This window comes from Calonectris borealis, chromosome 13 (assembly GCF_964195595.1).
Source record: "Calonectris borealis chromosome 13, bCalBor7.hap1.2, whole genome shotgun sequence".
NCBI classification, from domain to species: Eukaryota; Metazoa; Chordata; class Aves; order Procellariiformes; family Procellariidae; genus Calonectris; species Calonectris borealis.
In genome coordinates this window covers 16,461,260-16,481,805 of record NC_134324.1, presented here as the reverse complement: position 1 = coordinate 16,481,805, position 20,546 = coordinate 16,461,260, and the positions used below count along the sequence as shown (strand labels likewise).

The following is a 20,546-nucleotide window of genomic DNA, read 5'->3' as shown; positions in this document are numbered from 1 at the left end:
GTCTCAGCTAGATGAAATCAGCTTTCGGCCTTTAAAGCAATGTGAGCATGCAAACTGCTCGGAGAAGGTATGAGAGCTCAAGGACTTAAAGATGCTTAATTGGTTTATGGAGCTAAACTCCTTAAAGAACTTAAGCTGCTGTGAAAAGGGAAGCTGGTTTAAATCCCCAGTTCTCCCTGCTGGAAGGCTAAGCCCAAGTGCGCTATCGGGTGCCAGTTCTGGGCTTGGCTGCCACTTGGCTAATGTAAAGCAGCCAGGCAGCCCTCCGGAGGGGACGGATTTCCTGGGTGGCACAGCAGCTGCTACGGTCAGGAGATCTTGTTCACCAGTGACTTTGGACTAGCGAAACAGTCTGAGAGGCTGCTGAAGGCAGCTGTAATTTGGGGAGGTCTGAGCACTCTTTTACTTACCCTAGGAACCAGAAAGCGAGAGACCCACGAGAAATGGAAACCAACAGATCTGTTAACATGTGGTGCCTTTGTTTCTACTTTGTTAGGTTTTGGGGTTTTTTTTTATTGTCTGGTTTCTGCTTCAGCGACTGGCTCTCGTTGTGTCTTTTGTGATTAAAATGCCCAGTATTTTCTCTGTAGAAGAAAACATAAAGCCACTTCCCTTTTTAATACGGTAAGAGCTTTAGCTATTCAAGGTGGGCACAGTAAGCCATTTTGTCCTCGGTTGTTAATTTTAGTGCCGCTTCCTTGCACTGAATCCAAGTCTTCATTTCTGCTCTGCGCATTATTAGAAAGATGCTGGAGCTGCCGTTCCAGCATCCGTCCCAGCAAAGCCGTATGGGAGGTAAAGTCCCTCCCCTGGTCTTTCTTCTCTGCTTACGCAGCCATGATCCCGTCAGCCCTTTTGCCACAGTATTGCACCAAGTTGTTCCCACAGATTCGCTCTGCTTGATATCGTTTGCGATTGCCTCTGGGATTCAGTGCTCTGGGCGGTGTCCGGGCTGTGCTGGGTACAGCTGGGCCGGCATGGGAAGGAGGGTCTGTGCCACAGCCCTTCCACCCCCCCACATGCAAGCCGGGCTTGCACATAACCTGGTACGAGCTGCTATTCAGGTGAATATTGTTTAAATGGGTTTAGGTTACTGAGCCATGCGTGCTATATAGCGCAGCCCTGTGCCACTTGCCACACTGCCTCTTCGTGCCCTCTTAACAATAATAATCGGTATTATTTGGTATTTGTTTCCATTTGGTATTTGTTTCCAGGTTATCAATAAAAACAGTGAATACACCCTGTCTCAGACCCGCACAAACACATTCCTTGCCCACAAAACTTCCATGACTAAAGATCGGTGAATGACTGGCGGATGTACAGAGGCTTCCCATTCTTCCCAAGCCACTAAACAACTCGTCAAATTTAATTTTTAAAATGTTTACAGTCTCAGCTGACAGCTGCGCTGTGCAGCAGCAACACCAAGGCGAGTGCACCTACCCACCGCTTTCCCAGATGCGCCGCAAAGCGCGGCGAGAATGCTGACAGACCCTCACCAGAGCCGTGCTGCCTGTTAGCAGACTGAGCGTGGTGTTACAGACATCACTGAAACTTGGCTGGAAGTTATATGCTGGTTATTAATATACAAAGATAGAGAATGTTTAGATAGGACTGGCAAGGATATACAGGAAAAGGCATAGACTTATTCATGAGTTAGTGTTGGAAGAGGGCTCTGTTGCTCAAGGCTCAAATGAGCTTCCCCTTGCCTTTCCCATCCAGCAGTCACTCGCACACGCACACACACAAAAATTAGGCAACATCCCAAAGACGGGAGACACTTCCCTTGAGGAAAAGAAGAGGATTTAAAAGGCTCAGGCACTGTGCTGGGGCATCCAAGTGTGTTTGAAATGTTCAAAGTTGACAAACTACCGAGACGAAAAGCAACTTGGAACTAAATAGAAATTGGAGTGAGAACAGAGGAGATTTCCCTGAAGATGTTTAATAGGTCGCAGAGGGCAGGTTTTGTTCCAGAGGGCTGGATGGGGGCTCATAAATTACAGTTCCTCTTTTGCCTTTTTTTTCCCTCCTCTAAGAAAAGGAGAAGCAGGGGGCCTGGGAACTGCAGATATGTAACTGGGACTTGAGCAACGAGGTAGGCTTTTTTTGTAGCTAAAGACAAGGTTAAAATTGTGTAAGTTTGTGAGGCACAGGTTAGGCTTGCAACACGACTGAAAAAATCTGTTTAATTTACTGAGAATGTATCCAGACCGACACATGACACTGAAAAGGTTAAAAAATAGGATAAAGTTGATTTTTTAAAAAATTTTTTTGAAGTACATTGAAAAGTGTCCCCACTCTTAAAGTTGTTGTATTTGTTTTTCTTTCCTTTGGGGAAAAGGGCAACAACAACCCCAACAAACACCCTGCCCCCAAAACCCTGCGCCCAAGACTTTTATCTGACAATTCCTCCAAATCAAGGGTGATTCAGATACCAGTTCCTACTTAGCTAACCACCAAACTTCAGTGGTTTGGATAAAAGGGAACCGTGGTCTGAGTCATCCAAGGTTAGCATTTGGTTGGCAAAACCAAAACCATGCCTGCAAGATTTTCTAAAAGTCAAAAAACCTCTGCCTGTCTGCCAGAAAAGTTTCCACGACTTGTCTTGCTTTCACAAAAAAAGCGTGTACCACATGATATTTTGACTGATAAATTTAATGTGCTGGCAATTAAATTATGCTATGTCAGTTTTCTTTGTATTTTGGGTTTTTTACTGAGAAATCTGCTTGTGAAGAGGCAGCAGCTATTTTTTCCTATAATTGCATCTGTTTCAGAGAGCAGACAGATGTTGGGCTGAAATTCATTATGGTATTCATAAACCCCGTTGGGATCTGATGACCTAGTAACATATAGCTACTGTTCCTTGCAAAGCATTTAAAATGGTTGCCACTTTGAATGAAGAAGTAACTTTGCAGAAGATGGAAGGGAAGGGGAAAGCTTACAGCTAGGCAGATGGCTGCCCAACAGTAATATGCAACAGTAATATAAAATGTATGAGTTCGATTTATTTCAATACATCATCTTGCTCTTAATTTTGCAGAATTGCCAGCCAGCCTTTGTGCAGTGGTATTACCGTAGCATGCAGATACTGTGTTGGTATTCAGATACTAGGCATACAGTCGAAGTGAAATACCTGGTGACGTGGGAAAGAAAAGAAAATCAGAGTGGGAAAAACTCTCATGGGAAGACAATGTAACAGAAATAGCTTTCACACAGGGAAACGGTTATCTGTATGATTTGTGTATTACTGCACAAAATCACAATTGAGGATTCAGTTGGCGCTGGAACTGAGAGTCCAAAAGCCAGAAGTGCAAAATATCCTCATTCCAGAAAATACGACTCTTCTCCCTGAAAGTGTGTGGCTGTTTTCAGGGATAGCAGGGACGTGTGCTGGGCTGACGGGAAACGGGAAACTTCCAGCAGCAGCGTTCTTGCTTGAGAAACTCCGAAGTGCCGTGCTGAAACAATGCTGTGAAGTCATGGGTCATGCAGTGAAAGAGGGTTATCAGTCCTGCAAGGAGAGGGTGCCTTGTGCTCTCTACGTGCAAGGTATTGGGACACGCTTTCCTCGGGCGGGCTCGTTTGTGTGCAACTGAAAAAGGAAAAAAAAAATTCTGCCAGAGTCCCAGTGAGCGGCATTCGGACTAATGCAAGTTTTGTGGGAGACCTATATTTTAAGTTTTACCCTGGGAAATGAGGTGGACATCCTGGCTGTGATTACAGTAGTGAGAGGCACTTTTTCCAGCTTGCCTGTCTGCTCAGGAATCCTTTGGGAAGGAAGCTGTTTGGTCTCATTTTGGATATCCTGTGAAACTGCGGTAGCACGGCTGCCAGGAACTGAAAAAAGTTATTTAATTTTTAAAGAGCTGAAAACTACTGTATGTGCTACTGAGTATTGTACAAGAAATGACTGTTTTGGTTTGTTTGTCTGGATTTCTGGTATTCCCAGTTTACTCAAGGTAGTAACCCTGTCTTTCAATCCTAATGCAGCAGCCTCTGCAAAGTGCAAATCTGAAGACAGATTCAGGTTTAAATATGACTTTCTGGCCCAGCCTTAATGTGTTTGGAATGAAGTGGAATTTTCTTTAGTTCAAATAGGAGAAAGCATGAGAAATATTCAGAGCCTGATCCAACAATCCACTGAAAACAAAGACATCTTACTGTGATTTCCAAGCACTGCAGGGATGGGTCACAGAAATACTGCAGTTGTGAAGCGGATTGGGTTGGGGAGGGATTGGTGGTTCATCTCTTTCAGCATCTTTTAACTAAATTGGAATGCGAGTAGCTGGGTGTCCACAGCCTGAAACTTAAATCTTTCCCCAACCCAAAGAATTTTTGCAGCAGCTGCGTGAAGTTGTGCTGGTATTTTCCAAGGTGTGACCTGATGAAAGTATTCTCTACTTTTCTGTGTTCATCAAACAGTACTCATGGCGTTGTGTGACTGCCACCAAGCTAGCATGAAGATGTACCCAGGCTGTATACAGTCCTAGACAGTTTTTTAATGTGTAATCTTGTTCCTGACAGTCTAGCAAAGCCCCCACGGTACCAAACTATGGTATAATTGGAAACGGAAGGGGACAACTTTAAAGTTAGTGGCTGGCCTAATAAATCAAGATTTTTTTTTTTTGTACTCCAGGACTTCATAAAAACCATTAGTAACAATAAATCTCTTCCAGAATGATGCTGTAAATGGTAATGAATTCAAGCGGCAGCCAAGAGACCCTACTCATGGATGAGTGTTGGGCTTGATACCATGCTGGCTGTTGCCACCCATTCTCTCTCCTGTAATCAGCATTTAACAGCTGGTAATCTTCTGGTTCCGGTTCTGGTGCAACCAAATGAGGACAAAATGGTTTCTGAAAGCATTAGGCAAAAAGATTGGCCTTCCTTTTTGAGCAATCCAGAGAGAGCTTCTGGAAGTGGAGGGTGAAGTCTGTAGTTACAAGCAGATTTCCTGGGCTTTTGTGTCACTTGGCTGCCTCTCAGCTAAGGGTTGTGCCCTAAAGAAACACTAAAGAGATGTCCAAAATCTCTAGTTCATCTAAAAAAATGAAAGTCATGGGGTATTTTGTAAGGGATTCTTATTCTGGGAGAAAGGTGCTGATGTCTGAGCGTTAGTCTGCATCAATCCAATCAGGCACTCTGGCACTGGCAGAATGCAATTTCCTTACAGAAGGTAAGAAAAATTCCAGCAAAATAAATCTCTCAGGGAATGTTTGGTGCCAAGGAAAGCTGGTGTTTACAGGGATCCTATCTGACTCTGGAGCAAGTGCTGGGAGTTGCAGGGTCCTGGGGAAGGCCAGCATGCTGGGGTCGGGCTCTGCCATGAAGCTGGGCGCGGGGGAACCAAGAAGCTTGAGGGGGGTTTTGCCTCCTACCTCAGTAGCAGGGAGCCTGCCTTGAGCTTCGGGGTTTCTGAGCTCCCTGTTGTAGAGCTGGGATTTGGATCCTGACAATGCTGGGAAGGTTTGCGGACGGTTGGCTCTGGAGTCACGGACGTGGCATGAGCTGCTGAGCCTGGCTGTTCCCGCAGCCATGGAAGTGGCCGGGATGTCCATTCCCTGAGCAGCATCGGGGGGATTATCTCCAGGAGAAGATCCTGTGTGTCTGAGTTTTTCTGAATGATAATTTCTCTGAGTTTTTCTGAATGATAATTTCTCTGAATTTACGGTTCTGAAAGGAGTCAGTTTGTCCAATTCAGACTGAAACCACATTTTAAGAAGCTGTTTATTTCCTGCAGACCAAAAATCCTGTTCTCTTATGAGTTATCTTGTTTGGTTTTTTCTCTGCCAGCTTCACACCTGTAGCTGAGACCCCAGCGTAAACAAAGCTGAAGGAAACAAGCCAGCATGGCAATTCGAGCCTCAACTTTAAACACTCTCTTCCTTTGCCGAGTGTCGCATCTGGCAGGGGCAATTACTCTTGGTAGTACTATTATGGACCCAAACCTGAGTTTGGGGGGGTGGGTGGGATGCAGACAGAAGAGCTCATGATTAGCCCCGTACTTCTGGGGTACAATGGCATTTCCTTTGCTGAAACAAAGGAAGTTCTTCCCCCTTCATGCTTGCACTTCCCTTTTAATACAAAACATCCTTTGCATGCACATAGACATTTGAAAGGTTTTTATGTTCAGGTCTGTGGTTGCTGAATTTGGCTGCAGGGGTTTGACTACAGCTGCTGGAGAGGAAAGCTGTGCTGATAGCATTTAATTGTCTCTTCTGTTTGTTGTGTTTTGGGTTTTTCTTAAATTGAATTTATTCTTAAGGGATCCTGTTCACTTTTTGTTATTGATAAGATGAATGTGGGTTTCTAATTTATTAACAGTCAGGTTGCGCTAAGGCATTGAATTTCCTGATTCCTGGGAGTTATTCTGCCATGTGGCTTCATGCAGAAGAGCAAGGTGTGACGGCCTGTTTGCAAGTCAGCGATAGCACAAACACCCCGACTGTGCGGTGCTTTGGGGAGGGCTGGAGCAGAAGCAGGGCACGAGGCTGCAGGGGACGCTCGGAGCACAGTTTCTGTTTCTGCAGAACCAGTCATCAGGCTGGTGATGAAGAACTCGGGGCTTGTGAATCTGGTTCTACTCTGAAAAGTAGCCTTGTCCTGGAGGCATTTCCCCCCTCGACAGATCTGCTGTGAATCAGTGACAAAAACTGTTGCTTCTGTCAGACCTGCAAGGCCTTTATGGGGAAAAGATGCGCTGCCGCTTTCGGCAGCAAGGGAAGAATCACTTACGAAGCTCTGCCCGCAATGGTGCAGCTGGGACTGGAGCGTCCACAGAAACCCTACCAGCGGCAGGGTTCAGTGGAGGGAAGACAATGGAAGGGGGTGATAAAAGCATGCAGCAAAGAGATACTGAGACATGCCCACAGAAATACTACAAGCCATATTATACTTCTAAAACCAGATTTTCATATCATTTTTGGGTAGAGCTTTCTGTCAAGTGAAAATTAATCCTTAGGTTGGAGCACTCACCAGAGGCGAGCAAGGCAGGTAGGATTCATTTTGGCAAAGAATCTAAGAGATGGAGCAAGAGAGAGGGGGTTTGGTAGGCAACAGCCGGGAGTTTCACACCAGTTCTCACCAGGGAGGCAGGAAGGAAGTGGAAAGTGGCAGGAGACAAAGGACAGCCCGAAGGTTAGAGAAGAGATAAAGAGGGATTGTGAGCAATAACACAAGCAAAAAGGCTAATGATGGATTTATGCAAGGCAGGAAGGCTACAATGGGGAGCAAAACTGTGGCTTAACTTTGTCAAAGGTGACGTGAGGGCCAGAATTTTCCAAACGCTGCCCAGGGGAGAGGGGGGCTGGGCTGTCACTGCCTGCGCATTTCTGCCCCTGTTGTGCATAGCTGCGTTATGCACGATTAGTTCTTCAACAAACTTGCGCTTTAATGCAGCAATCGGCTGCATTATCTGTTAGCGGCGCATCAATATGTTGGCCTACAGATGGACGGAGAGCAAACAGCCAGGGTCGGTTTAGTTAACGTGCCCAGTGTGGGCTGTTTTAAAAGAGTACTTTGAAGTTGAACGATGCATCAGCATTTCTTTCAAGGAAATTGCCAAATGCTCTTATTACAACACTGCCACTCCGCTGCTGGCATTGCGTCCTCCGTCGTGAGCTAATAGGCACCAAAGATGCTTTGACCACTTTGACTTGATTTCACGTCTGTGATTGTGAAAATACCGATTCAGAATTTCATCGCCTTTGCTTGCTCTCTGCGAGGGGACGATGTTCTGCCCCTGAGTATCATTCAGGAATATTTAAGGACTTTATCTCAGTAACGTGCATTTCCACTGATTTTTTTGGTCTCTAAATAGGAGGCCCAAAAATATCCACAAGTCCTTCCACCCCACTACAATACAGTTGTATACTGTATTCTTTCTGTGGTCGTAATTACAGGGCGAAAGAGACTGTAATGGGCAGCAGAGTTTATAGTGCCGTGCCGCCTGCCGAAGCACGCTGCAGCTTTGGGACAGGCTTGCGAGGGGGTTGCCCCTGCTCTGTGCCACGAGGGACTTGCCGCTGCCGGTTGCCCCCCGTTGCGAGTGGGACCGTGGGGCTGGGTTCCCCCCGGGTCTGAGGCTGCTCCGGCCCCCCCGACAGCGCTGAGCTCGGCGCTGCAAGCAGCGTTGCCGTCACCTCCGTGGGCCCCTATTTGCAGCGCTCGTCACCTTGGGGAAGGGGTCTGGAAGTGTGTTTATTCCGCTTTTTCGTTTTCTTTGTTAATGTAGTTTGTTGGGGTTTTTGAGGTTGGTTGGTTGTTGTTGGTTGTTTTGTTGTTTGTTTTGTTTTGTTTTTTTTTTTACGGCTGGTGTAATTTCCCTCGGCCCCGCGGCACAGCCTGCGCTCCGTGCGCCGCCCGGGAGCGCGGGGGCCTGCAGACCCTCCCTCCCTCCCCTCCCCGCTGCCGGCTGCGGCTCCGGGTGTCCCCGCTGCGGTTCCCGGCCGAGGCCTCCGGCCCCGACCCGACCCCCGCGCTGCCTCGCGCGGCTCCGCCACCGGCAGGGGGGACGCGCGCGTGGGGCGGCGCGGGCACGCGCCGGCTCACCCGGGGGACACGCGCGCGCGCGGGGGGGAGGGCGTGCAAATCCCCCCTCACCGCGCGTGGGGGGAGCGCGTGGCGGCCGCCCCCGCCGGCGGCAGGTGGCCCCGACCCCCCGCGGCACGGCACGTCACTTCCTCGCAAACTTTTCCCGAGGAACTGTCTCCGCCAAAGTTGCCGGCGGCGGCCGCCCGGGCCGGGGGCTGCCTGCGCGCCCGCCGAGCGGGGAGGGCTTTCCGGCCGGCCGGGCATGCCCGCCTTCCTGCGCCCGCCGGGGCACGGCCGGGCCGCCGTGGGCCGCCCGCGGGACCGTTAGCTCGGGGCGGGGGGGCGCCGCTGAGGGCTGGCCGCGGTGCTGCGCGCCTCGGCGGAGCGCCATGGCCCGGGACTGCGCCGCCCGCAGCCTGGACGGCATCGACCTGGCGGCGCTGCGGGTAAGGAGGGGCGGCGGGGGCGCGTCCCGCGTGGGGGCTGCCCCGCGGGGCTACGGCGGGCCACCTTCGTCCCCGCCGTCGGGGGCGTCCTCCGGGCGATGAAACCCCCGGGCTTGGGGCTGCTCCTCGCCTCCGCAGCCTCGCTGCTGGGGCGTTGCAAAGGCTTCACCCGATTTCTTTCCCCGCTTTATCTGAGAGGATTTCGCTCTGCCGCGCGTGGGGAGAGGCGCCGGCGCTGCAGGGTGCTCTGCGGCGTGCGGTGGCCGTGGGACACCCGTGCTGGTGACGCCGGCTGCGTCCCTGCCGGCGCGGCCGAGGAGAGCGGGGCGATGCGATGCGTGCGGATGGGGGCTGCGGGCGGGGGCTCTGCTGGGGAAAAGCCTTTGGGGTCGGTGGAGCTGGACTGCTCTCCCCGGCTCGGGGCTCGCCCTGCCCCGTTGCATGCAGGCTCGAGAGGTCGCGTTCCCTTCGCTGGCGAGACCGTCCCACGGGAGCGCTGCTCTGCCCTGCTAGGGGTGTTTCACCGGAGAGGTTCGTTCCCCTCCCAAGATAATAAATAATTCCTACTGACATTCCTAAGGGTGATGTGAATGCTGTGATGTGAAGCTGCGGAGAGAAAACAAATGAGAAACAAAGATTTTCTGGAAGAAAATATGTGGGGGGGTTTCAGCTTTTGTGGTTTTTTGTTGAGGTTTGAGCTTTTTTTTTTTTTCTCCCCAAAGCTAAAAAAGTCAGCGTTCACCTAGTTTGCTATGAATTTTTATCATTATGCTCTTGCGTTTTTAGGTTTTTAACATAATCCAAACTTTGGCCACCTTAAAAGACACACTGTTAGTGTTTCACATCCACAAACAATTAACAAGGTTGTGTATGATGCCCCTTAGTTCCACTTTGCTTTTTCACATGGAAGCTGACCACCTATCAATCCAGTCCAACCAAGGCAGTTTTTTTGTGGGGCACTCTCCACAGAAGAAGAGGGAAGAGTTCAATTGTGGCAAAAAGCACTGTCAGCCCCAGACAGTGAAATCAAAGCAAGCTACTTTCTAAAAATACCAGGAAAAAAAAAAAAAAAGAGGGCTGGGAGAAGCCTTTGCAATAATCACATGGCGAGGAGGGTGTTCCAGACCAGAGGCAGAAAGAAGAAAGGCGGCAGAGACAATAAAGTTTGTGAAGATGGCACAAGGCTCCTGGCTGGGCAAGCAGAAGTTTAACCTGGCTCTGCTCAGGGGAGTAAGACAAAATAATGCAAGTTCTTCTTTAGAGCTTTAGCAGATGAATCTTATCTCCTTAAATAAATGATAAGAAACCAGTGTAAGTTTGAAAAAGAGTAGTTCTGCAAACCAGACAGCAGGCTTTGTGTCAAGACCGTCCAATGCAGAAACCTCCCAGAGGCTGTAAGCACGGCAAGTTTCAGCCTTGACAGGGGAAGGGACAAACCTGTCCTTGCAGAGGAAACCTTTTCAGCAGCCTTAGTTTGGGGTTTGTGCTTAATGGCAAATGGGAGGTGGGTGAGGCTGGGCTGTAGGTGCTTCACCTTTGCCTTGTCTGAGGCTTTCCCGGGGCCAGTGGGAGCTGCCTGGCGCTGCGCTCCCACCAACCTCGCTGCGGTCAGAAGTCCAGCAGGAAGGCACAACTGTGATTGGGGTGGTTTTCAAACTGCACGAGCTGACCTTGCTCCCCTCCAAATGGGTGCTCGCCAGGGCTTTCCCCTTTCTTGGAAAGAGGTAGTTTGGGCTGTAGTTTCCAAATGTTGCGGGAGCATCTTTTTGGGGTGCTTCTGCACTGGGTTCATCAGGGCAGTCAGATGATCTCTGCGTTACATGACGAGGTGCAGAGGCCCTGTAGAAGAACTTGAGCTTCAGACACCTGCATCTTGTTTAGCTGCAGAGACTGTGAAAAGTGCGTTTTGGTTGGGCTCTTGCTGTGTGCGTTGTTTTTCGTTCTGCCTTGCGGAGGAGATGGATGTGGCCTGGGTGCCTCTGGGTCAGCAGTCTTGCTCTTGCCTTTTGAGTACTGTGGAGATGACTTGCAGGAAAGCAAGGCGGCCACCATATGGTACAGTGCATTACAGTAATTAACCTTAAAGTGATGAATGTTCAGGCCAGGATTTTGGCGTTTGTCAAAGTGAACCGAGCAATTTGGCAGGGCCTGGCTGGTGAAGGGTTAGATGGACCACGGGGCTTAAATGGTAGCTTAGAGGAAGCACTACATCAAAGACGATACCTAACTCCAAGATAATTAAGAAGTTGGCCCATTGTGAAGAATGCCAGCGAACAATGCAGTGCTGATATCCAAGCAAACAAGGGCAATCCAAGGACCAAAGTCAGAGCCCAGATTAATATCCTTTATGCCTCCTAACAAGGCTCGGTTCACTATGGTGTCCTGATTAAAAGAGAGATGGTGAAGTATTTTGGCCGCACTCAGCTGCGGAGGCTTGAGACATTAATGCTCAATTGGCTAGCAAGGACAGGGTAGGATTTTTGCTATATTAAAGTTAATGCTAACATTTATTTAGATAATTGTTTGGATTTTTCCTAGAGTGTCTGAAACCTTTAGGAGCAAGCTATTAGGATGCTACATCAGAATGAAATTGATTGGAGGGCGAGAGAGAATCTGATTTTGAGGCACATTAAATTATTATATTTGCATAATGAATAAGCTTGGAGAAGAAGAGTGAGGACAGAGCACGCATTTAAGTGAGAGGGACAGTTGCAAACTCGGAGTTGAAAATGCAGTTTAGGTTCCTCTAGGTTTCTGCGCACTATGAACACCTCTTAATTCAGCAGCGCTGCTTTCTGCAGAAGAGGTGTGGAAATGGGGTGCCGCTCACGCTTGCCGCGGAGGAGTACAGTAGATATTGTGCATGGAGGCCCTTGTCTGGAAGAGTTCACCAGGGAGCCGCCGTGCATTTTATTGCACGGACCACGTGCAACCCAAGGCACAGGTCTGTGGGAAGGTCGCACATGAGGCCGAGGTTTGTAGCACCCACCTGTTGCTTTAGCAGCGGCAGTGGATTATTGCTGATTTCAGCTCTGCTGAAGCAAAGTGTATGGTTCGTTTGTATCAAAGACTAGTGGAAATGAAAAATGAAGACATGAGAAGGAAGCGAAGCACTTTACAAAGATCCCAGTGTTGCAAGCCTTCTTATGCCTTACGGGCTTAGCTCCATACACGAGTGGTCCCATTGATCTCCTTTTGTGTGAGGACTTTTGGAATTGGGGTTGAAGTCTAGAAGGCCATGCCTTACTACCTTGTCTTAAAAATAAGAGACGGAAAAGAAATGACACAGACTGGATCAAAAGTAAGTGATTTGATCTGGTTTATGCATTATTAATTAGTTAAAAAAAAAAAAAAGTCTTGTGAAGTTGACAATCCAGGAAGTATAAGATTAAAACTCATTTAACGTAAAGACAAAACTAAATTAACTCATTAGTACTTTCAGTTGTGGAAGTCTGTGCTGTGTTGCTCTGACAGTGAAAGCTATTGCCATTTATCATGACAGTTGTGCCAGTACGGGCAGAATCTGCTCAGAAGAAAGCCTGTATGTTTCCACTGGGATTTTGCCTAAGTAAGCGTTTCTGTATCAGATATGAAGAAAGCATTATTTATATTGAAAGAATAACATATAAGTGGAGTGGAGAAGTAGCTTGATACCTTAAAAAAGGATGTTTTGCAACCAGGTTCATGGAAAATGTACTTCTGGGATAATGTTTTTCTGTATCGCATCCCTCAGCAGTACCAATAGGCATCAACTGACATGACAGATTGCTGAAACAGATGTGGTAAAACTGACACATGGAGTTAATAATATTTTATGTAAATCTCTCAATGATATCATCCCAAGAAATGAGCTGACTGAAAAATGGCTCAGCCAGAAACCAAGAAACTGGTCTCTTGAGTTCTTAATGTTTTTATATAAATCTCTCAAGTGAGTTTTAACTGAAGCAACACATTTCTTAATGTGCTCAGTCATGCAGGAGCGAACATTTACTTGCCCATGCCTTGCAACAAGATGGTCTTCCTATATCTGAAAGGCTGCAGCATCTCATTACTGGAGAAGGACATCTGCTGCAGGGCTTGGTTTTAGAGCAACTGGTGCTAAACCAGTGGGATGAAAGTTGGCTCATGTGGTACGGTACAGTGATCACCTGACACATGAATCTTTCGTGTAAATTAACAGCAATCTAGTTTGGGTTCAAAGCCAAGACTTCAATACATCAGTCAAATTCACCTTGTTATGTTTGCAAAACAGGACAAATGAGCTTTCTCAGCCCACCTGTAGTGTTAAGATTGCCTGGGATGATACATTTCCCTTTTGTAAGGTAATTGGGCTCAGGTGCTTTATATAGTATTTTTTCAATTCTATTATTTAGGTTCTTTCCTTTGTTACATTGCTGGTGCTAAGTGTTTCATAGCAGAAGACAGCAGCTCAGCCTCTAGGCTAGCTCAGTGTTTTAAGGCTTAGGAAGCCTGGAGTTTATTCCTTATTCTACTGCTAAGCTGAATCTGTTGAATTCTTCTGTTCTTCACACATCTCCATTTAGTTGTTGTATCTGCTGTATTGCCATGCTACAAATCTTCACCAAGTTGTTTTGTGTGTAGAGTTTTGAGCAACTTGACTGAAAACTTTAGTATTAATGTATTTCTTACACTGTTATTTGGCTATTGCCCCTTTAGTGTGTATTACAGATCATTAGGACATGTGCCACAGATGTTTTCATTTTGATTGTGTATAGTTAAACTCCATTATGAAGTGGTTGCTTTGCTGCAAATAATGTTATTTCTTCTGCTTTTTGCAGGACCCTGCAGGAATATTTGAACTGGTGCAGGTTGTTGGAAATGGGACGTACGGACAAGTCTATAAGGTTTGGATGCCTCTTTAGTTTATGATGCTGTTCTTGAGAAAGCTGTTTTTCCTAAAGCAGAAATGAGCACCATTTAAGAAGGTGGACAATATTGTTCCAGTAATAGCCTGTTTTATCTTGCTGTCTTTTCTGAGTAATGCAAAATGGTGTCACCTGTGAAACTCTGTGCCCCTTCCTTCTGCCCTGTTTTCATGTCTCTTTGCTGCCACAGGTCAGATAAGTGTGTTAGCTTTCGTACTGACTTCCCTCTGCCCTGTTTTTTTCTGTCCTGCGATTATTTTCTCTTCTTCAAGTTTATTTAATTAGGTGACTGGCACAAATTAACATCAACGATGGCTAAATTTGGCCTGGATTGAGTGGAGCGCTCAGCCAAGACTAACCCAGCAGCACTCTTCAAGACAGAGGTGTCAATTAACCCTGCTCTGCAGGCAGGCGATGAAGTTTTTTATTTCCGTTGTTACCTTTGTCGCTCTGATATCAAAGCAGAATTACCAGTCAAGAAAATACAGCAATTAAATGTTGTCTGCCATAACATGCTATGTACACTGTGCGATGCACACCTTTGGTTATAAGAACTAGCCTAGGAAGTGTTCTTTCACTGTGAAACCTTTCCTAAGAATGATCTAAGAAGAGAAAATCGATGTGATAAAATAGGGAACCGAGTCTGTGTTGCTCCCATTTGGAGAAAGAAGACAGAGGAAGGAAAAGGCCGTGCGGCTGCGCCCTTGGAGGTACATCAGAGGAGGGGCAGCAGAAGGGGGCCCCGATGCAGAAATGCAGGAGGACTGTTCGTCTTTCTCCGATTCCAGTGCATTGAATGCGTGTTATGTTTCGGTGTCTGTCCTCTGGTGGCAGATCTGCTGTGATCGGATTTTGGTTTCCCTTTGAAGCTATAGATATTCTTTCAAAGATCCTGGAAAATCCTCTACAGATGCAGTTCTGGAGAGTTTCTGCTTTCCCATACTACATTTTTTTAGAAATGTCAGAAGCAGGATCTTTCTCATGTAACTCTTTATTGCTGTGATTAAGTCTGTGTTGTTTCTGAGATTGTCATTCAGATACTGAGGTCAGTACTACTAAGTTAAAAATAGAGGCTCAGGGGTTTGCGTGGACAGATTAGAAGTCAGGAGACGTTCAGGGGTGCTGTTGTCAGTGTAATCAGAGTTTTCTACCTGTAGAAAGATCCTAAAGCTCCCAAATGGCCTCTGAAATAGTTGCCTTTCTTTTCATGCCTGGATTTACTTTATATTGGGAGAGAAAAAATTTCAATCTAGTCATCTTTTAAGGATGTTGAGAGTGAATCATCTGCTTAATCATGGCAGAAACAGGAAGGAGCAACATAGTTTGCTTCTCTGCTGCAAAAGAAAATGTTTTGAGCTATCGTGTGGTTCACTAGAATCTTAGTTGCCAAAGTGTGGAAGAAATATTGACAATGACAATGAAAAATTGTACCCAAAGGCTGATCTCCACTGACCACGCAAGGGACCAGGGTCTGACAGCTCTGGGTAACGAGTGATTTGAATCTCTGCTCATTCTGCACTTGGACTAGCTGCAACATCTACGCAAGGCACTGAGAGACGGGGTCTTGCAAGGCTGAGGGCGCCGAGGGGAAGCTTTGGGCACATGTGTCATGCGATGGAGAGATGATGGATGGTGTGTAACCCTGGCTCTGTGCGAGCACACCCATAACAAAGGCTTTGTTCGTGTAAGTACATGTGAACACTGAATGTAGGGTGTTTTGCTGAGGCTTGCTTAGGGGATGGAGTTGCACTTTGCAGGAGGATGCAGCTGAAAAAAACAGATGATGACAGCTGAGGTGGACAGATACAAAGTGTGTGCTCCAAACTGCAGGCAGTCAGCTTGGTCTCCATTGTGAATAGTTTTCGCACGGTCCAAAGCTCCAGTGTGTTTGGAAATACCTCTGCAGAAGATGCTGAGCCACCAACTGAATCTACTCAGGTGGTATCTCCCTCGTGCTGGCCTTGCAACCAGAGCAAAAATCTGTTTTCTCTGAGGGAGGGCAGCTGCAACGGAACAACTGCCTCTGAAGTGACCATAAAAAGTTAGGCTATGGTATTCACTTTTCTTTTTCACTGCTGGGTAATATGTCCTTTGATCTATACAATGCTAGGACCGATGGAGTGAATTAGGGAATGCTGGAATCATTTTGTAGTTTGTCTAGTATAGGCTTGTGATCATAAATATTTAAGTTATAAAGTAATCTCAGTTATCCACATAATGTACTCCTGTCATTAGAGCACGTTTTTATTCTCCAGAGGTGTCAGAATCTTCCATAGAGGCAGAAACGGATACACATAGTAGTTTGCACATAATCAAAGCAAAGCTTATTTCAGGCTAAATAAACTATGTCCAAGATTACTAAATGGCTTGGTTGGCTGTGAAAATGATTCATAAGGCTATATGTTTTAATATATGCAGCTCCATAAAAATGAAAATAAAATTTAGAGGATTCATCATTAGATTTGGAAAACAATGTTTAACAGATTTATTGAAGGAGAGTATTGTTCATACTAAATTATTCCAGACCAGTTTCAGTTCAGTGTCTTTTTAAATGAAATGGAAGGGGTATAAATTGTACCCATGATAATGCTAGAGCTGTCTAGAAATGTTATAAAGTTGGGATTTGCATATAATAACTGACTAAAAGCTAGCAGATTTTTTGACAATTTATGAAGTAGTAGGACGTAAATATGCCAGTACTGGCAAATTCAGCCTTTTGGAAAGTTATGAATTAGATATTAAAAAATCAGATGGTACCCAGAAGTCATGAGACTTAGGCTTCGTTATCTCTTGAAATGACAGATGAGTTTTTCAATTAATTGCTGGCTTCTGGGAGCTGAAATCTGAAGAACAATACTATGTAAGAGGCGATTCTGAATAATGCCATGGAAGGTGGTAGCAGAGAGTCTTCTCTGAAGGCAGTTGGAAGCAGTGCATTTGCTGGTGGTTGGAGAAGTAATGAGTGTTTACTCTTTCATGCCTTTGTTTCCTGAACTTTGAAGAAGTGCTGAAGGTCAGATTGTGTCCAGCCTCTGCACCATCTCCATTGAATGCATACGGGAAAGAGAAGTTTCTGAACTTCCCATGCACTGCTTTTTGCAAGGGCTGTCCATCTTCCTGGGAATCCTCAAGGCCAGGGACCACAAAGACTGTGCGGGGAACGTGGGGTTGCTCTCCAAAGTACGAGGGCCAGCGTTTTTGGGGTTTTTTAGAGCTGCTGATCAGTAAGGACCTTCAGACGGGGCAGAGCAATGTTTTGCATCGCATAACTGTCGGTGTCATCTGGGAGGAAGCAAGATTGCTGAAGGTGTCACCCACAAGTTCTTGGGTTTTGCTTCCTCCCCAGGCTGCAGCCGCGGTGCCTTGGAACCCCCTCTTGCAGGCTGCCTGGGGAAGCTTGAATCGAGCGTTGTTTGGGATCGCAGTAAAACTGCAGAAAACGATCTAGGAGATTTATAAATACCATCTTTATTTCTCTGCTAGTAGTTGCTGCATTATTGTCACATGGTGTGCTGTTAAAGGTGGTACCTTTGAAAGCACTGTGAAGCTAACATCTGTGGCTCCGTGGGCTGCTCGTAGTGTGCTTGAGGCTGTATCCTGCAACGTAGGTACGGCTGACGAGACCTGACAGTGTTGTGATTTGAATAATTCTTTTGCCTACTCCCATTACCTCTAGAAGTTTAATTATCTGGATGCCTTGTTTTCTTTCCGCAGTTGTGCTCTATTGCTCTGAAGAGCTGGATAGTGATGGTGTATCACCCTTGGTGTACCACAGTTGCGTCTTGGTCTGTGTTATTTAGTAGTAACTAAACAGTAAGTTTGGGGGGTGTGAAATTTTTTTTTTGCGAAGACTTCAGCTGTTGGTTTCATCTTCTTGGAGTGGTGTATCTTCAGTAGGAGCCTGTTAATGCGTTTTCTCTCTTTTAATTTTCAGTGCAGGGTTATTTTTCTAATGGGTGAATGGGGAAAGGGAGAGATGGGGCAACTGAAGTGGGTGCCATTTTTGAAGTGTTTGGGTCAGACAATTGCTCTTGAGCTCTGGAAGAGACTGTGGGACTCTGAGTTTATAGCTGCTTTGGTTTTTTAGTTATCAAGATAAAGAGGAATTGCTCCTAATCCTACCCATTCAGCTGTGCTCTGAGAGTCCTCATCCTACTAAAAAAGTTTTCATGGGCCTAATGAGGTCAGCAGCAGCATCTGTGCAATCTGCCTGTTTTCTGATGTCGAGAGGCACCTGACTGGGGCTTTTGACTTCCTTTGTCTTAATGACATGGATTAGCCCTCTCCTGGGGTCAGCATTTTTGAGTGGCCTAGGGAATGAGAGGTCAGTGTCTTTGGCGAGTTTGGGTTGACGTGTTTTGGAGTATGATCTTGCAGGCTGATGATAAACCGTGACAGATTTGCAGCTGCTGTGTGTGCAGAATGGTTGTATCTTTGATGGAGCCTGAAGGCACGGGGAGCTTGAGAGAGGTGCTCTGGTTTGGGACTGTGAGGATCAAAAGGGAAGAAGTGGCTTCCCAGCAGTGCAGCTGATGAAGACAAAGCAGTGCTGCTGCTGAGGCTTAGCAGAGGGTGGAAGCAACCCTGCCTTCCTGTAGTGGCTCTGCACAGCTAATATTTTTATTTCAATGTAGTCACATATGACTCTGGATACAAAAAGGAAGCAGGTCTGAGTAAGGAAGTGCTTTGGGGGTTTTTTTGGTGGTTTTGTTTTTTTTCTTCCTTAAATACAGCTGCTTCTTGGCATTGAATCATGCTTCAATTGTTGACATGAGTTACGAGTTACTCTACTGTTGATGTACAGTGGCAGGAGTGTAGTGAAGCATAAATACAACTTCTCAGTTTATCTTAAACAATTTGAAGGTCTGCTTGAATAACTGGCTGAAGTAATTGAGACCAAATTGGGAGGGGTGGGGGGAAGCAACATGGGTTTTTTTGAGACTTGGTACTGCACGGAAAGAATCACAAGACCATACTAAGTTATGAAGCGCTAAAGTCTGTGGACTGTATTGAAAACCTTAATTGGGCAGTTACTGGAAGGTTAAATGTAAGAAACATTACAGTTATGGTCAGTGCAATCCAGAAGGTGAACATCTATTAGCTGAAAACTTCAAAGCAGTCCCTTCCGGTGGTGGGTCAGAAGTAGCCACCTTCTGAAGAATGTGTCTCAGGGCTGAAATGCAATTTCAGAGTCTCCAAACTGCCGCAGAGACGTTAAAACTGTCATGTTGTCTCGGGGTATTTTGTTATCGTTTGTGGTCAGTTACAGTTTTCAAGCCAATCATAGCCTTCAAGCACTGAGATTTTGATGAGTCAAGTAGGGAAATCAGTTGTTCTATATAGAAACGACAAAATGCTACTTTCTGTTTCACTAGCAGTTGGTAGAAGTGCTTGTTTGTCTATTAATTTTCTTTATTTGGATTTTCAGCAGCATAGCCAATTATCTTGTCCACATGAAAAACTAGTTAATTATTGTAGGCAGCAATGTCTAAAGAAGTATTGGTGCAGTGTACTGGATGGAGTCAACGACTCATTGTGTAGATCCTTGGTTCAGCAGTGCAAACAAATAATGGAGGCTGCTAACCCTGGCAACAGGGGTCTCTTTCAGGAGTAAATCTGAGCTTAATATGTGCTAGTGCCATTGTAATAAGGTCTGAAATGCTGCGGTGCTTATGAACGGGTTGCCTTGAAAGCTTAATGTATATGGCTGTAATATCATTAATACACTAGAGAGACATGGTTTGTGTTGCAGTGTTTCAGTATTTAACTTCTTCGTGCCTGTGATTTTTAATAACACCTGTGAAGTCCGCGTACTACTAGGTGCTAGATGTTTCTTCCTCTTCTCTCAGATGATTGCAACTCCTAAATACACTCTCATACATGTCTGCATGCTTTTCTTAAAGCTTCCATACCATCATGTTGGTCCTTTTCCTCCTTGTCAGAAAGGTTGTGGTGTTGGCAGTGCACCCTTCCAGTAATGAGGGCAAACAGTGCCTCGGGCTGCGTCAGCAAGAGCGGAGCAAGCAAATCGGGGGATGCGATTACTTCCCCCTGCTCTTGTTAGGGCACACCTGGAATATTGTGTCCCATCTTTGCTCCCCCAGTTCTAGAGAGACATTGGGAAACTGGAGAGGATCCAGCAGCGGGCCACCAAAACACTTAGAGGGTTGAAGAACTTTATGCATAAAGAAGGGAAGACTGAAGGAATTGGATTTTTTTCGACCCAGCGAAGAGAAGGCTGAGGGCAATCTAGTCACAGTCTTCAAGCGCTTCAACGACGGTTTGCATAGAAGATGGAAGTACAGGGGTGCACAGGACAAGAAGAACCAGGCGCAGGTTGCTCAGGGGAAATTTCATCTGGATGTAAGAAAAAAATTCTTCACCGTGAGAACAAGTCAACATTGGAATAGGTTTCCCAGAGCGGTGGTGGAGTCGCCCTTGCTGGAAATATCCAAGGCTGTTTGACATTGTCTTGGGTAACCTAACTTAAGGCCCTGCTTTCACCAGAAGGTGGGACCATATGTTCCCAGAGGTCTTTTCTAATCTTGATTTGAGTACAGGACATGTGAATCTCAGTGGATAGAACATACCTCCTGTCAATCCAGCCTACTAGATTGTGAATGACTGACTCGGAGAATACAAAAAAAAGTAGGGAGAATGACTTTTATTTGAAATACATATAAAA

General features: G+C 46.3%; 1 protein-coding gene across 3 annotated transcripts in view; it reads left to right on the top strand.

The window, feature by feature from the left end:
* Nucleotides 1–8,824: 8,824 nt before the first annotated feature.
* NRK (Nik related kinase) overlaps nucleotides 8,825–20,546 on the top strand; it is a 107,272-nt gene continuing 95,550 nt past the window's right edge. For 2 of the 3 annotated variants that reach the window (XR_012675580.1, XM_075162332.1), the window contains exons 1-2: nucleotides 8,826–8,975; nucleotides 13,775–13,840. Coding sequence is in view for 2 of the 3 variants with exons in the window: in XM_075162332.1 (XP_075018433.1) it covers nucleotides 8,919–8,975; nucleotides 13,775–13,840 (123 nt within the window). In the remaining variant the exon portion in view is untranslated. Of the gene's footprint in view, nucleotides 8,976–13,774; nucleotides 13,841–20,546 lie in introns of all 3 variants that reach the window. The other variant, XM_075162333.1, reaches the window with a different exon arrangement.